At 46.5% G+C, this 16099-nt stretch overlaps 2 protein-coding genes across 2 annotated transcripts; both read left to right on the top strand.

Annotated features, from left to right (window-relative positions):
* The first annotated feature begins 201 nt into the window (after positions 1-201).
* Positions 202-1388, top strand: LOC124663024 (gamma-interferon-responsive lysosomal thiol protein-like). The gene is made up of 5 exons (XM_047200787.1): positions 202-450; positions 524-589; positions 756-896; positions 973-1065; positions 1161-1388. Exons 1-5 carry the CDS (start codon positions 202-204, stop codon positions 1386-1388), a joined length of 777 nt encoding a protein of 258 aa, XP_047056743.1.
* A 7556-nt stretch (positions 1389-8944) lies between these two features.
* On the top strand, positions 8945-14290 carry LOC124660963 (probable methyltransferase PMT23). Its single transcript, XM_047198814.1, has 8 exons — positions 8945-9740; positions 10371-10520; positions 10815-11085; positions 11601-11711; positions 12188-12356; positions 12610-12873; positions 13352-13546; positions 13624-14290. Exons 1-8 carry the CDS (start codon positions 8991-8993, stop codon positions 13820-13822), a joined length of 2109 nt encoding a protein of 702 aa, XP_047054770.1. The 5' UTR covers positions 8945-8990; the 3' UTR covers positions 13823-14290.
* The last annotated feature ends 1809 nt before the right edge of the window (positions 14291-16099 follow it).

Here is a 16099-nt window from a genome sequence, read left to right as displayed (position 1 = left end):
CAACGTGGGAGAAAGGGTCACCTATCCAACAAAGGCGGCCTCCAGTAGAGTAGATCAAGAGCATCTCCTCCTCCCTCTCCTACCCCCTCCAAAGAAAAGAATCTCTCCCGCATAGATGCATTTTTTGAAAAGAGACGAATACACACGCCTACCGTACCTAGCTAGCCTCGATCTTACTCCTATTGGCTTTCCTCCGTCGCCATGGCATCCCGGCCTCTTCTTCCTCAATTCCTTATCCCGTTCCTCGCGCTGCTCTGCCTCGCTCCCGCTAGTGCTGCAAGGAGAGTCTCGGTGTCGGTGTACTACGAGGCGCTGTGCCCGTTCTGCTCCAGCTACATCGTGAACGACCTTGCCAAGATCTTCCAGAACGGCCTCTCCTCCATTGTTGACCTCCGCCTTGTGCCGTTTGGCAATGGGCGCGTCTCACCCGACGGATCCATGACCTGTCAGGTATGTATGTTACCCATTGTATATCCTCGTGTTCTCGCGAGTCCCTTAGCTTTGCTAGTTTCTTAATTTGCAGCATGGGGAGGATGAATGCCGACTCAACGCTATAGAAGCTTGCGTGATCAGACTATGGCCTGATGCGGTATACTTACCATGAATACACTCTCTAGTCTACTATCAGTAATTCAGTATATTGTATAATTAGTGTTACGGAGTGTGATTATTCAGTTATCTGAACTACTGTCGCTCAGATCAACTGAATTAAGACAGTGCACTAAGTGCTGGTATATGCCTTCTTCTGAATACAGGAACATCATTTCCCTTTCATATACTGCATCGAGCATTTAGCCCTGACTCAGAAATGGAGAGCGTGGGAGTCTTGCTTTCACGAAACTGGTCTGGCCTCTCAGCCTGTCATAGACTGCTATAACTCAGGATCCGGCAGACAGGTGAGCTAATTGATGTGTTCGCAAATTGCATTTGATACTGTCTAATAATCTGATAAGTGACCAATTCAATTTGCAGCTCGAACTCCAGAACGCTGCAGAGACGTTTGCACTACAGCCCCCGAATCAGTTTGTCCCTTGGGTGGTCGTGAACGGGAGACCCCTTGGTGATGTAAGTTGCAGCATATTTCCTTCTCAAAGCTGGAGTCTGTTCACGTTTCCGTAAATATATTGGACTAATCTTTGCATTGCATGCCATTCTTCAAGGATTACACGAACTTTGAGGCCTACATTTGCAGCGCTTATGATGGCGAACTTCCAGTGGCGTGCAGGGGGAAGCACCTGGCAATTACTCAACACACAAAAGCAAGCCGAGGAGACAAGGTTTGCCCGGTTAGCACAACTGTCGAACACATTCTAAGCTCAACCCTTTTTGTTCCAAGAGGCGCTGCATTTCTGCTGGCCACTCTGCAGTTTGATGTGCTGTCAGTGTAGTTTATTTGCAACAGAAATCGTATTTGCATCTACTGAACCAACGTCTTGCATTTGTGCGACAACAATTTGCTGAAAGTCACCTTGTTTGTGATTTTTGTTCTGCACATTTCACCTCCCAATGTTATGTTCAGCGCCATGACTGATTGGTTTTCATTTTCTTATGGTACAGAGGAATCCGCGAGAGCTGGCTATCGTACTCGCCTTATGCATTGCACTGTGGTTCTGAAGCGCTACCGTCAAGATCAGGCCAAAATTTTCAGAGCCAGATCTGGCTAGCACAGTAAACTACTAACAAATACTAGCAAGTAGCACCGTACCAAAACAGGAAATTGTACATTCCTTTGATTTTTTTTTCTATTCTCAGCAAAAAAAAAGAGTAACTTGTCATTTTTCTAAACATGAAGCCTTTCGAGAAGTACTACAACAAACCGCTCACATGTTGTACCAACCTACACTATTCTACATCTCTAACCACGATGGATTTGAACTACCACAACCTATCAACAGACACACGGTAGCACACCCAAGCTAATAAAGGTGAAACCAATCTATTTATCTTTAATACATGGGTGACTGTCCACCAGTGTGATACACATGACCGCCATAGACATGACTCCAGTGTAACCACTCAATATAAATCAATCAATGCCAATTTCCACCCGGATGATTCGTTTACTTCATGATGGCTGGTGCATTTCACATGGCTCTTGCCCTAACGCACGTTCCTCCACCGCACCCATTCCAACACGCGTCCCTCTTCCTCTACCTCCCGCCAAACTGACAACCATGATATCGATCTACCTCGAAGCCAAGCCCATGCTCAATCAATTTCTGAATAGATAATCTTTTTTCTGCTCCAACTTTGCTTGTTTGGTTCGACTACTAGTTGTAACGATGCGTATGTGTTTGCAATTGAACAAATTGTAATTGTCTAGTGGCTTTTGCGTAGTGATGGGGTTAGTGATGTTTGCAAGTGCAGACGATTTGTTGTAGTTGTTTTTGAAGTAAGTGTATCTAACCATGGAGTGGCGAGAAAGTAATCTTTTGCTTCTTGTTTTGAGTTTCAAAAGGGCGTCTGCAAGTTATCTCTAATTCCAAACAAGAGTGTATCAAAAGTGTTTGCGGATTTTTATGTGTGAGAGACAAGCTGAATTAAAAGAGTGAAAGAATATAAAAAAGATTAAAGAATGCAAATGATGGAACCGCAATATGTATCAAGGCGTTCTCAGTGTTTATGATTGGCCGTTAGCTTTTAATATAATTGTGTAGCAGTGTAGGGTAATATTATTTTTAATATATATAACTATGCGAGGGCGGAGCACCGCATATAATGTGCATAATGGCTTGGTCACACATCTTGCGCAATCACCGCTAGCCCTCCACATAGACTGTCGCCGGAGTAGGCTAGCAACAAAGGGTCACCCAGTGGTTGCGAAGTAAGAACTTAGTTCTCCATATTTCCTTACTATTGACCAACAAAGGAAAGGGGAAGCTGTCACCGTTATGCCCACTAACTGTGTGTCAAACTAGCAATAATATCCTTCATGTTCAGGAGGAAAATACTATGTAGTCGATGTTCACATAATATAATGTAGAACATTAAGGTGGTGCTAGGGTTCCCCTATCTCACCAAAAACTAACGAAACAACTCAGAGATGGGGGCACAAGACATCATCATAATAATAGTATGAATGCCAGATTAATGATTAAAGTAACACACATGCAAGTCCTCACTAGGGTTTGGAATTGCAATGAGATGGATGGTGCAATCGTTGTTGGAGACGTAGATGATGGTGATGATGATGGAGGTAGATGTCGTGGCCTCCAAGATCATAACTATGGCGGAGATGGAAACCCTCTTGTTGATCCTCCTCTAGTCCTCTGGATCTCATTCTGGATGTGAGGATTTTGGTACTTTTTGGGACATTGTGGCTTCTCTCTTCATCTATTCTTTGGTCCGACCGCACGGGATAAAACTATTTGATGAGGCGGCCGTAACAGTGGTTGTTAAAGTCCCCATGACTTTGGCTACACGATTTCGTCCACTCCCCTTGACTCCTACATGCGTGGCTATTTGTATGGAAGACATTTATTGCTCTCACTCAACATATTTATGTAAAATGTTGAACACTTACCTTAGTTTGACTTATCTCCTCTTTATTTTTGGAATCTCGGTGAAATCAGCAAAATAGATGCGTGCATGCTTCACAAAATTATAAAACGCATACCCCTATTTATGGAAAACACTTAATAAAACATGAGGCAACATACACTCCTCGGCTATTGAGTCCTAAAGTACACCTACTTTGCACATGAGCAGGACGGAAGATTCATTTGGAGTCGAGGGAATACCGACTTTGAGGTATGTAGGCTTCTTCTCAAGGAGAACCAAATGATACAAGAGATGATGGCCGAGAAAATTGACTCATGGTGATAGATCCAAATTGATAGATGAGAAGGCGAGAGCATGTTGAGAGTTTAGGAAAGCGAAGATCATGGTGTCAAGAATCAAATGAAGCTGCGCAAACTTGGGAAGATGGAGTCGTCCGGCTGGCGATGTGTGACGCTTGGATGATGTTATTTTTTATTGTTCTATGTTGTATTCATACATTTGGACCCTAAAGTATGTTTCAATTTGAACCTGCAACTTTGACATAATGCATTTGAAATGTTGTTGAATTATGTGATGTGGGAAAAAATGAACTATTTTCGTGTGAACTTGTAGTTTAAATAGTGTATATGTATATATACATAAAAGAGCACATGCTTTAATATGCTCTAAAAAGGATTTGGAGGATTTTTAGTGGATGAGATTTCGCCATCAGAAAACAAAACCCCCTTCCCCTCACCTCCTCTTGCCACCCCGAGGGTGACAGGGCCTCCCCCCTCTGTCGCCGTCTGCCTCCTCCTCCAAACCCTCTCACATGTCGCCTCCGTCGCTGACAGTAGATGTCGTCGGGCGGCAGTGCACCTCGGGCAACTCTGATCTGGCGTGATTGGGTGCTTCTAGCAGCGGTGTACGTTGTCCCGCGACGGCGAGATTCGGCTACAGGGGCGCCGACAATGGCTAGTCCCTGGTTCTAGGTGGCCCCAGAAGGGGTCGGACGGGCCTAGATGGGTTCGAGCGGGCTAGGGATTTGTTGTGGTGCGGCTTCCTGATGGTGGCGGCAACGACTTGGCATGATCCCAGGATGGCGGCTCCGCGGCCTACCTATTGTAGCAGGGTCCGGAGCTTGACGGGCCCATCTGGTCTCGGACAGGCCTGGTGTGGTCCCGCTGCTATGCTCGAACAATGACTGGCTCTCGCCGGTGGATGTGGGTTCTCACACGTGGTTGTTGTTCCTAGCCCGTCGATGTCGCATGCCTCCGTTATTCAAGCCTCATGCCAATGTCACTAAGCGACTGATACAAGACCGTGGCGCATACTGGTGGATGGTGAAGCTAGGTGGTGGTGCTCCCTTTTTTTCGAAATGGGGTGTACCCCGGCCTCTGCATCGGTTGATGCACACAACCTTTTATTAAACCAATCAATATTCAAAGTTTACAACTCATGGATCAACGAGGGTCGATACAAAAATCAACCATCGAAAAAATAAAAGACTACTAAGCAATCTAAGCATCATGTAATCTCTTAACATACCACCAAGTAGCCTGGTAGAAAATATCCTGGGAAACCATGCGAAGGCGGTTGCATCCAGAAACCATGCATTCCCGCTGATCCTCCGGGAGCAAGAAACGCCAAAGCTGGATCCAGTGGACCATAGTGTGGATAACCTGCAAAAAATTAGTAGAGTCTTTTTTGTTAAAAACAATATCATTTCTGCAATTCCAAATTGACCAACATAAAGCCGAAACACCAATGCGAATTCTAGCTTTATCGTCTTTGTCAACTCCATTAAGCCAATTTACAAACATATTTGTTACATTGGATGGAGGTGGAATATTATACGCAGCGAAAATAACCCGCCAAATAAGCATAGCAAAAAGACAGGAAATAAACAAATGTTCAACTGATTCCTCGGCATCACAAAAAGAACATTTCGTATTTCTGTTGTGCTATGGTTGTTTTGTGGATGGGGGTGGGAGAAATCCATGGCGCTAACGTGGTGCTGCATTCGAGTGGCACCATTCCTTTCTGGAGGGCGGCATGAGAATCCCCTGTCTAATGTGCTCTATGTACCAAAGAAAACCCTAGGATCGGTCTGGTCCATGCAGCAGTGTATCGACGACATTTTCCTTCTTGAAGGTACTACTTGATACGGGCGCTTCGAAGTGCTTGGAGTGTGGTGGGCCAAAGATGAAGGACGCGAGGTTGCGGATCATCATTATTTTCTCGCTTCGTCATTGCTTCCATTTATTTTTCTCTTTAGGCATATTTATGACATTGCCTCGGTATATTTTTTTTCAATTTTGTATGAGTGTGGTTGCTATATTAATCTAGCGGAGCGATAGCGTGCTCTGAGGGACAGGTTTTAGTGGATCCAAGATTTTTTGCTCTAAGGGCATCTCCAGCGGCGCGACGCAAACGGATGCTGAGTGATCGTTTGCGTCCGCCGGGCCAAAAATACGTCTGGTACCACCTCCAGCGGCCGACGCAAAGTGACCAGGCCATCCACGGCGATGTAAAGCTGGCCCAGATATGCGTCTCGGATGCGTCGCGGACGCGCAAAGTGTTCGCTCGCGTCTGGCGGACGTTTCATCTGGCCCGCCTGGCAGTGACCCAGCGTCGATGCGTCTTCTCAGCGGCGCCAGTACTGGCGCCGAGGCGTCGCTTCGACCTCGTAAATGGCGATGCCTCGCGTGGCGCGGGGCCATCACCTACCTCTGCGCACGAAGTAATGGCTACGCCACGCGTGCCGCGGCCGTCGCCCTGCCTCCGACCTATATAAACAGGTGCGCGAGCATCTCATTTCCTCCCCACAAAATCCTAGCCGCCCCACAACCTCCACCGTAGCACCGATGCCGCTCAGCCTCCACCGGAACTACCATGAGCAGCGCCGGCTGCGGCCAGGCTGCCGCGCCTCCACCTCCCACTCCACCTCCCCCGACCTCGAGCTCCGACGAGGAGTTTGACGACGACGACATCACCGACCTCCTCAACCCGGTCAGGGACGCCGAGGCCCTGGCTGAAGCAGAGAAGGAAGCAGAGGAGGAGCGGGTGGCCCATGCGGCGTTCGACGCCGAGATGGAACAACGCAGGGTCGCGGCCGCCCCAGCCGCAGAGGACTCTGACTCCGACATATCATGATCTTCCGATGACCCTGATGCGCCTACCCCGGAGGAGAGGGCGGCGGAGCAGAGGGCTATAGTCGAGTCCTTCGAGACGCTCAAGGACGACGCCGCCAATGCGAGGCTGCGGCAGTGCCTGCTAGAGACGTGGGGGCACACCGAGCCCTAGCGGCCGCACAGGAGGCGGCGGAGAAGCAGATGAGGGAGCGACGCAACGACGGGGCCAACCCGTTAGGCAACAAGTAGTCTAGGCTTCTAGAACTACTTTGTATAGTTTGAATGTACTACTTTGTATGCTTTCTAAATATGTTGCAAATCAAAAAATGGGTCGCTGCTGGCGTGCAGTTGACACACGTCCGTTGGGAACCCCAAGAGGAAGGTGTGATGCGTACGGCAGCAAGTTTTCCCTCAGTAAGAAACCAAGGTTATCGAACCAGTAGGAGTCAAGGAACACGTGAAGGTTGTTGGTGGTGGAGTGTAGTGCGGCGCAACACCAGGGATTCCGGCGCCAACGTGGAACCTGCACAACACAATCAATGTACTTTGTCCCAACGTAACAGTGAGTTTGTCAATCTCACCGGCTTGCTATAAACAAAGGATTAGATGTATAGTGTGGAAGATGATGTTTGTTTGCGAAGAACAGTAAAGAACAAGTATTGCAGTAGATTGTATTTCAGATGTAAAGAATGGACCGGGGTCCACAGTTCACTAGTGGTGTCTCTCCCATAAGATAAATAGCATGTTGGGTGAACAAATTACAGTTGGGCAATTGACAAATAGAGAGGGCATAACAATGCACATACATGACACGATGACTACTATGAGATTTAATCAGGGCATTACGACAAAGTACATAGACCGCTATCCAGCATGCATCTATGCCTAAAACGTCCACTTTCAGGTTATCATCTGAACCCCTTCCAGTATTAAGTTGCAAACAACAGACAATTGCATTAAGTATGGTGCGTAATGTAATCAACACAAATATCCTTAGACAAAGCATTGATGTTTTATCCCTAGTGGCAACAAGCACATCCACAACCTTAGAACTTTCGTCACTCGTCCCGCATTCAATGGAGGCATGAACCCACTATCGAGCATAAATACTCCCTCTTGGAGTTACAAGTATCAACTTTGCCAGAGCCTCTACTAGCAACGAAGAGCATGCAAGAACATAAACAACATATATGATAGATTGATAATCAACTTGACATAATATTTCATATTCATCGGATCCCAACAAACACAACATGTAACATTACAAATAGATGATCTTGATCATGATAGGCAGCTCACAAGATCTAACATGATAGCACAATGAGGAGAAGACAACCATCTAGCTACTGCTATAGACCCATAGTCCAGGGGTGAACTACTCACACATCAATCCGGAGGCGATCATGGTGATGAAGAGTCCTCCGGGAGATGATTCCCCTCTCCGGCAGGGTGCCGGAGGCGATCTCCTGAATCCCTCGAGATGGGATTGGCGGCGGCTGCGTCTCTGGAAGGTTTTCCGTATCGTGGCTCTCGGTGCAGGGGGTTTCGTGACGAAGGCTTTAAGTAGGCGGAAGGGTAGGGTTGGAGGCGGCGCGAGGGACCCACACCATAGGGCGGTGCGGGCCCCTCCCTGGCCGCGCCGGTCTATGGATACGGGCCCTCGTGGCCCCACTTCGTATCCCCTCCGGTCTTCTGGAAGCATCGTGGAAAAATAAAACCCTGGGCGTTGATTTCGTTCAATTCCGAGAATATTTCCTTTGTAGGATTTCTGAAACCAAAAACAGCATAGAACAAAGAATCGGCTCTTCGGCATCTCGTCAATAGGTTAGTGCCAGAAAATGCATAATAATAACATAAATTGTGTATAAAACATGTGAGTATCATCATAAAAGTAGCATGGAACATAAGAAATTATAGATACGTTTGAGACGTATCAGTCGCCCCGGTGAGAGCACACCCAGATAGAAACGGTTGCTCGGACAAAATGTGTACACGAGGCGATGCAAACAAACGCTCGCGAAGGGATCCGATATAGGTCGCCCTGTTGGAGATGGCGTAGGCTCGATATCGTATCAGTCCTCGGGAGTCAGGATCAATTACAGGCTGACCAACGAAAGCTTCACACACGGCGGCTCTCAGGCGCATCAGCATGCAAAAATGTCGCAACAAACAAAGCCGACTACACCAATCACCTTCCTCACTTCACTGGAACAAGTCCTGAACTAACCCGCGCACGGCGCATCGTCATTGCCCACGCCGCCACCGCCACGCCTTCTTCCTCGGCCACGGCAGCCGTCGCCGCCGCCCTCCTTGCCGCCGCCCCTCCCCGCTCAGTTTCTGCAACTCCCGCTTCCCGTTCCCGCACGGGAAGCAGAAATGGCCATCTCCTCCGCCCTCTCATTCCTCTCCGATCGCAAGCGCCCCATCGCGATTTCCGTCGCGCTCTTCATCCTCCTCTCCTCCCTCTTCCTCCTCCTCAGCCCTGCCCCTTCCGCCCTCCCCTTCTTCTTCCCCACCTCTCGCTTATCCTCCTCCTCCTCCTTCTCCCCGGTCGCCGCTTCCGCTTCCGCTTCCGCGCCGCCACAAACCCCAATGCCCGTCTCCGGTTCAGCGGCGCCCCAAACCCCAATTCCGGTCCCCGCCGACGCGTCTCCACCCGAAACCCCAGTGGGCATATCTGGCAGGAGCGGCAACGGCTCCGCCGATCTACCCCCAGCAGACACAGCCGCCTCCGCCGCCGCCAACGCTCTCCCACAACACCACAGCTCGCCACCCCCGGCCGCTGCAGAAGTGAGTACATCGGCCGACACAAAGGAGATCCCCACCGGCGTCTCGGGCGGCCGAGGTGCAGAGGGGGGAGGCGGCGGCGGCGGCGGCGGCGGCGGCGGCGGGGAGGAGGAGCCAGCGGAGTTGCCGTCGTGGGAATTGTGCGCGGTGGGGAAGCGGGTCGAGCCCGTGGACTACATACCGTGCCTGGACAACGTGAAGGCGGTCAATGCGCTCAAGTCGATGCGGCGCATGGAGCACCGGGAGCGGCACTGCCCCACGGATCCGCGGCCGAGGTGCCTGGTGCCGCTCCCCGCCGGGTACCGGCTTCCTCTGCCGTGGCCGCGCAGCCGTGACATGGTGAGGACGCCCTGCTCTGCTTCTCTTCTTCGGTAAGCGAGGAAGCGGTTTTCCTGCTTGTTTGTTTATCCAACATTGTGGTAGTAGTAATTTAATACTATTGCTAGTGTGTGCTCTTAAACTCTGATCTACAGCTAGTGTTGTGCTGTGTGGTTTGTTTGTGCAAGGCCGAAATAAGCATATTTAAAAATCCTTCAATTGTAATAACTTATGCATAAATTAGTTCATTTCGTTTTCTTTCTTTTTTGGATTACTGTACCCATCAGCACAATATAACCTGTAAATCCTCATCGGGTACTCTGTTACGGTTGCACCTTTATACTCTAGTCTTATTATATTGTTTCTACGGTTAGTTTCATGTCGGAAATGTTGTATATCCTCGTTGTAATACCTATGAAGCACCCCTTTAATCAGCTCTTGTGTAGGACCCTTTGCCCACATGGTTATATGTGCATCCACTAAATGAGATTTGTGCGTGTATGCTGATGCCATTTTCAGTCAATGCACCTTTAGGCTTTAGGCACCGATGCTTCTGAAGCTGAAGCTTGCAATAAGCTAGAGTTTGTTTTATATATAACATGGCTTGGGAGTTGGGACCTTGTGATATCATATTCCCTTTGCAACTTTCAGATCTGGTATAACAATGTACCTCACCCAAAGCTAGTGGAATACAAGAAGGACCAGAACTGGGTAAGGAAGTCTGGTGATTATTTTGTTTTCCCTGGAGGTGGAACTCAATTTAAAGCAGGCGTGACCAGATACATTCGATTCATTGAACAGGTGATATTATCTTGTGCCCGTTATGTACTTTTGAACTCGTTAATTTCCATAGGAGCTAGGTAACCTTTATGATGGTGAACCTATATATGCACATTCGTGGTGTAACCTTAACTTTAAGACAACTCCACACCGTAAGTCCATTGTTTCACTTATATTTTCTAAGATTAACATCAAAGACCTGGCGATGATGATCGGTGCCAGTTGGCATTTTATGGCTTCAGCATTGCTACTATAATAGTGTAACTTGTTTTATTTGCCATAACTCACAGCCTGCAGTTCATATTGTTTCAATAGATCATGCCACAAATTAAATGGGGGACTCATACAAGAACTGTGCTGGATGTTGGATGTGGCGTTGCCAGCTTTGGTGGATACTTGCTTGACAGGAATGTCATTACTATGTCTTTTGCCCCAAAAGATGAGCATGAGGCTCAGATACAATTTGCACTAGAGCGGGGAATTCCAGCATTGTTGGCTGTGATTGGAACACAAAAGCTTCCCTTCCCTGATAACGCATTTGATGTGATCCATTGTGCAAGGTGCAGGGTCCACTGGTATGCTGATGGCAAGTACTTTGAACCATTCCTGCTATTGTATATTATTATAGTTCTTCCCCTGTTGATATTTAACTATGGTTCACTTCTCTTCGGAGAACCGGAATCTGCTCCTAGGATCATAGGAACCCATGTTGTTGTTTTGTGTAATTCAGTTCGTGGATATAGAAACATTTTAGAATATGTGCAGAACTGCAGATGCAAATATTGTGCATATTTACAATCATAAACGTATTCTAAATAAATACAAAAGTCAATACTCATCTTATGTAACTTAAGTCTGTTTATCACCATTTTTCATTGCAAGTATGAGCATTATTTTGCATTTTTATGTATTCTAACGGAGCCATTCTAACGCGTTCTAAATATCTGATCACTTGTATAATTTCGAAGTACTCAAATGAAAATGAGTTCATATGATCCCAGATTCCCAGGAGCATAAAGTCCACTTTCTCTGTTTCTCCTAGCTTTTGTTATTTGTGCAAAGATTTTTTTGTTTACACTTTTACTATATTGGGGCATATAGGTGGAAAACCATTATTGGAGCTCAATAGAGTACTCAGGCCTGGAGGATATTACATCTGGTCTGCGACACCTGTCTATCGACGTGGCAAGAGAGATGAAGATGACTGGAATGGTTAGTAAGATATATCTTTTCACATCAAAATGGATGTTATCAACATAAATTTTTAGCCTAACAAAAAAATATGCTAGTTTACCGAACTGGTGATAATTTTGTTATAGCAAGGTTTCATGCATAAGATTTTGTTGTGACCTGATGTTACTAGGCCCTACATAGTAGCATCATATATATAAAAATAATGATCCCGCATGTAATTCCATTTGATCATCAACATGCAAAACTGTTTCTGCAGGCTAGTCAAGAACATATATGAATAAAAAGTATGGACAAATTATGTTCATTATCTTTGGATAATTACAGGACATGTGAGTGCTAATCATTTTCCCATTAGATAAGTGTCATAACACTTTCCTAAAAATTGATTTCCACTAATGTTAATAAAATAGGTTATCATTACTACATAGAAGCTTGAATTGTTTTCCTTAGGCGGATCAACCTCTTACTAATTGCACATTTTCAACTTCTGGCAGCGATGGTTACTCTGACCAAATCGATCTGCTGGAGGACAGTTGTAAAATCTAAGGATGTTAATAGGATTGGTGTTGTTATTTACCAAAAGCCGACCACAAACTCTTGCTACATTGAGAGGAGAAATAATGAACCGCCGCTATGCTCTAGGATGGATGGCCATTCTCCTTGGTACATTCTGTTCACATCAGGCCCTTTTGTTCCTTTAATGTCACATACAGTTCAGGCTTGTACTTTGTGTTGATCTTATAGTCACCAGTGTGGTTGGATCATTCTGTTTGGACTGGCTGCTGCGCTGTTCGGGCCTATATGATTTGTGTCATCTATAAGTTGTTGGCTATGCAAACATAGCCTCTGGATAATAATATTTATAATATGCTTCTCTTATGCCAGATATACTAATGTTGTGATGTATCCTTTTCAGGTATACTCCTCTTGATAGTTGCCTCTTGTTGCCTGTTTTGTCAACTTCACGTGAAGAAAAGGGTTGGCCCATTTCATGGCCTGAGAGGCTTAAGATGAGATATTCAACTACATCCAGCAATTTTTCTATTCAGTTTTCTCAAGAAAAAGTTGATTCTGATACAAAGCACTGGAATGGGCTTGTTTCTGAAGTCTATTCCAATTACCTGGCAGTTACATGGTCTAGTATTTGCAATGTTATGGATATGAATGCTGGCTTTGGAGGGTAAGGAAAAATCAGTTTGTTATATGCAGCAGACTTATCTATTATTTCTTAAGTCATGACAACATATTTCAAATTTAGTGCTTCTGCTTAATCCCATTTAAGCTGTCTGTCCTTCATTTACTCAATACTGTTGAACTATTTTAGTTGGTTTATGCCCTGACTATTGATGAGTGGAGTTAAGATACTGGACCCAGTATTTATCATTCCTTCTTGAGTAGCCTTTGGTTCTATAAGATTGGAACCTACCGTTGTTTAATTGTTTTCAGCAATGAGTTTTAGCAAAGGGTATCCAGTTGGTCTGTTGAAATAATGATCTACTGTAACACATGCAATATGTTTATATGATTCCCAATTTCCTCTGGCCAATATCACATTTGCTTGAAGTTTTTTTTATGGTTCCTTATTTTCTTAAAATACTGATTAGCTAGATACTTTGTTTCGTGGTAAGATATTTATGAAGTTGAGTTTTGTAAAACAGATTTGCAGCATCACTCATCGATCGACCTTTATGGGTAATGAACGTTGTACCCTTTGATCAGCCCGATACTTTGCCTATCATTTTCAACAGAGGTTTGATTGGTGTATATCATGACTGGTGTGAATCTTTTAATACGTATCCACGAACCTATGATCTACTTCACATGAGCTATCTGCTTCAGAGCCTCACAAATCGGTAAACTCGCTACTGCACCTTATAACATTCTCTTCAATACTAGCGCAAGCAAACTTATGTCTATGTTTTTATTTTAGGTGTGATATCATTGAAATAGCAGTGGAAATTGACAGGATACTTAGACCTGGGAGATGGTTTGTGTTGCAAGACACTATAGGAATGATTAGAAAGATGGACCGAGTTCTTCGCTCTCTGCATTACAAGACTGCTATCGTTAAGAGGCAATTTCTTGTTGCCAGAAAGGGTTTTTGGCGCCCTGACAGTACAAGTTCTTAGTCGCGGTGATTCCTGCTTCTCCTTCAGATGATTGGTAAACAAATGCACTCTGACATTACAGGTTCTTAGTGGTGGTAATTCCTGCTTCTCCTTCAGATGATTGGTAAACAAAGCGCCCTGACAGTACAGGTCCTTAATCGTATGATTCCTGCTTCTCCTAGATGATTAGTAAACAAAAGTGACACCTATTCTTTGGATTTTGATTGCATTGGTTCTTTGTGTACCACATATGACAGTCAGGCAGCCCCCATAGAAAGGGAATTAGTTTGTTGGTCTTTTTCTTGGGTTGTTTGCAGTTAGTGCGATTGTTCCTTTGAGTTTGATGAGCAGAAGTTTACTGTGCTACAAATTTAAGCCTATGACTAGTAATAGCGAATAGCTTAGTACTAGCAATTTTGTTGGTGCTTGAACAGAAACATTTCTTGTACTTGCAGGACTATGCTGTAACGATATTTTATTTGAGTGATAAAATTCATGGCTTCTCTCACTATTATTTCCATTTCTACATACAAGCCTACAGTTTAGCAAGCAAATTTATTCCAAAAGATCCAGCGAATGCTGGCTTTTCTTTTGATTACGCGGATAGAAAAATTACAACCTGCCCTAGCGGGAGGATAGAAAGAGAGACAAAAAGCCCAAAAGGCCTGAAAACGAGAGAGTTCAGTTCAGGTCGAGAAGAGACCTCTTCCCACTTCGCTTCGCCCCGCTCCATCCCCCGCAGGCAGCGGGCGACCCCAACTTCCCGAGCGAGCCACCTCCCTCACCTCCTCTCCCCCCTCTGTCGCCGTCAGCGGCTTTCGCCAGTTAAAGCTTGTGCGGTGCCTGTGGCGGCGGCCTTTCCCTTACTCGTGCGCTAGCAGGGGAGGCTTGGGGTTCTTGCCCAGCCGATGGCGGTGCTCCTAGGTTGACGGCATTCCGGTGGCGGCGGGTCCCCTCGGATGGCGAGGCGTTGGGTGATGCGGTGACGTCGGCGCTGCCTCTTGGCAGCGGGTTGGTGCGGTGGCTACTAGCTTGCCCGCCGAGCCCAGATCTAGGCCCTTTGGGCCCAATCGGAGCCTGGCGGGCCATGTCCGTGCGTGCCGGTGCCTTCTATGAAGGTCAGAGGAGTGGCTTCAACTGGGGGTTGTCTGAACACCGCACGCCTTCTACAACGCGGTGACGGGAGCTTCACGAGCCTGCTTGGTCTCGTTACGTTATTCACAGTGAGATGGCGATGGTGATTCCAAGATCGTGGTGGCGCAAGTTGGTGGGCGGCGAGTTTGGTGGAGCGCGATGGAGCGTTCGGGGTCGACGTATTTTTGGGGTCGGGAAAAATCCTTGTCGGAGATCAACACGGACGTGGTGACGCCCACGTGCGCCACCTTTCCTTCTTGAAGGGCGCTAGTTGTACCCCTTCCTCACGTCTCTCCTCGTACATGGGAAAACCTAGGCCTAATCCGGGCAGCAGCGCCGCCGTCGTCGCACCCCTTCCTAAATGTATTGCTTGGTATGCAGCGCTCCGAAGTACGAAGATCATGATGGGAATTCTCCGAAGGGTGCAACGGTGGCATGTCATCGTCGTTTTCGTCGATCCGATGTTGTTGACATTTCTTTCTCTTTTCGTTTCATTTAGGCTTGCTTGTGCTGAGATAGTGAGGCTCCAACAGTTGTACCTTATGGTTGCTATATTAATACAACGGGACGAAAATATGTTTAGAGAAGCAAAGGGGGTGCGTGTGCTCGGGGCTAGTAGAACATTTTTACGAAGGCGCTCACCACGTCCCCGTTGGTGAGGTCGGGTATGGTGTTCAACATTGTTCTGAATATTTTAAGAAAGTCCATGAGCTTCTCTTAGGCGTCTAGATATGTGAACCGTCATGTAAAATTCGTCTACTACTTTGTAGATAGGGTTTGTATAAGTCCAAGTTACATTTGATGGGATTCGTAGCATAGAAAACAAAAAAATTCCTACCGCAAGAACGAAAACACAAGCCAAGATCTAATCTAGTAGATGGTACCAACGAGAAGATCATGAGACTAACCCTCGAAGATTTCCAAAGCCTAACGAGATTAGATCTCGTGGTGGATGTAGTCGATCACTTGCCGCTTGCAAAAAGCGCGTAGAAGATCTTGACCGCTTGCAAAAGCGCGTAGAAGAACTTGACGGTGCCACAATCGGGCAGCACCTCCGTACTCGGTCACACGTACGGTGTTGATGAAGACGACGTCCTCCTCCCCGTTCCAGCGGGCAGCGGAAGTAGTAGATCCTCCTCGGAATCCCGGTAGCACGACGGCGTG

This window comes from Lolium rigidum, chromosome 6, assembly GCF_022539505.1.
Source record: "Lolium rigidum isolate FL_2022 chromosome 6, APGP_CSIRO_Lrig_0.1, whole genome shotgun sequence".
NCBI classification, from domain to species: domain Eukaryota; kingdom Viridiplantae; phylum Streptophyta; class Magnoliopsida; order Poales; family Poaceae; genus Lolium; species Lolium rigidum.
Note: the sequence above shows the minus strand (reverse complement) of the source record. Positions and strands in the feature narration are given on the sequence as shown.

Coding starts and splice junctions, on each gene's coding strand:
- LOC124663024 (XM_047200787.1), top strand. CDS start 202: ATGGCATCCCGGCCTCTTCTTCCTCAATTCCTTATCCCGTTCCTCGCG. Junction 451..523: donor ACGGATCCATGACCTGTCAG/GTATGTATGTTA, acceptor CTTAATTTGCAG/CATGGGGAGGATGAATGCCG. Junction 590..755: donor TCAGACTATGGCCTGATGCG/GTATACTTACCA, acceptor TTCTGAATACAG/GAACATCATTTCCCTTTCAT.
- LOC124660963 (XM_047198814.1), top strand. CDS start 8,991: ATGGCCATCTCCTCCGCCCTCTCATTCCTCTCCGATCGCAAGCGCCCC. Junction 10,521..10,814: donor ACATTCGATTCATTGAACAG/GTGATATTATCT, acceptor TTGTTTCAATAG/ATCATGCCACAAATTAAATG. Junction 11,712..12,187: donor AGATGAAGATGACTGGAATG/GTTAGTAAGATA, acceptor AACTTCTGGCAG/CGATGGTTACTCTGACCAAA.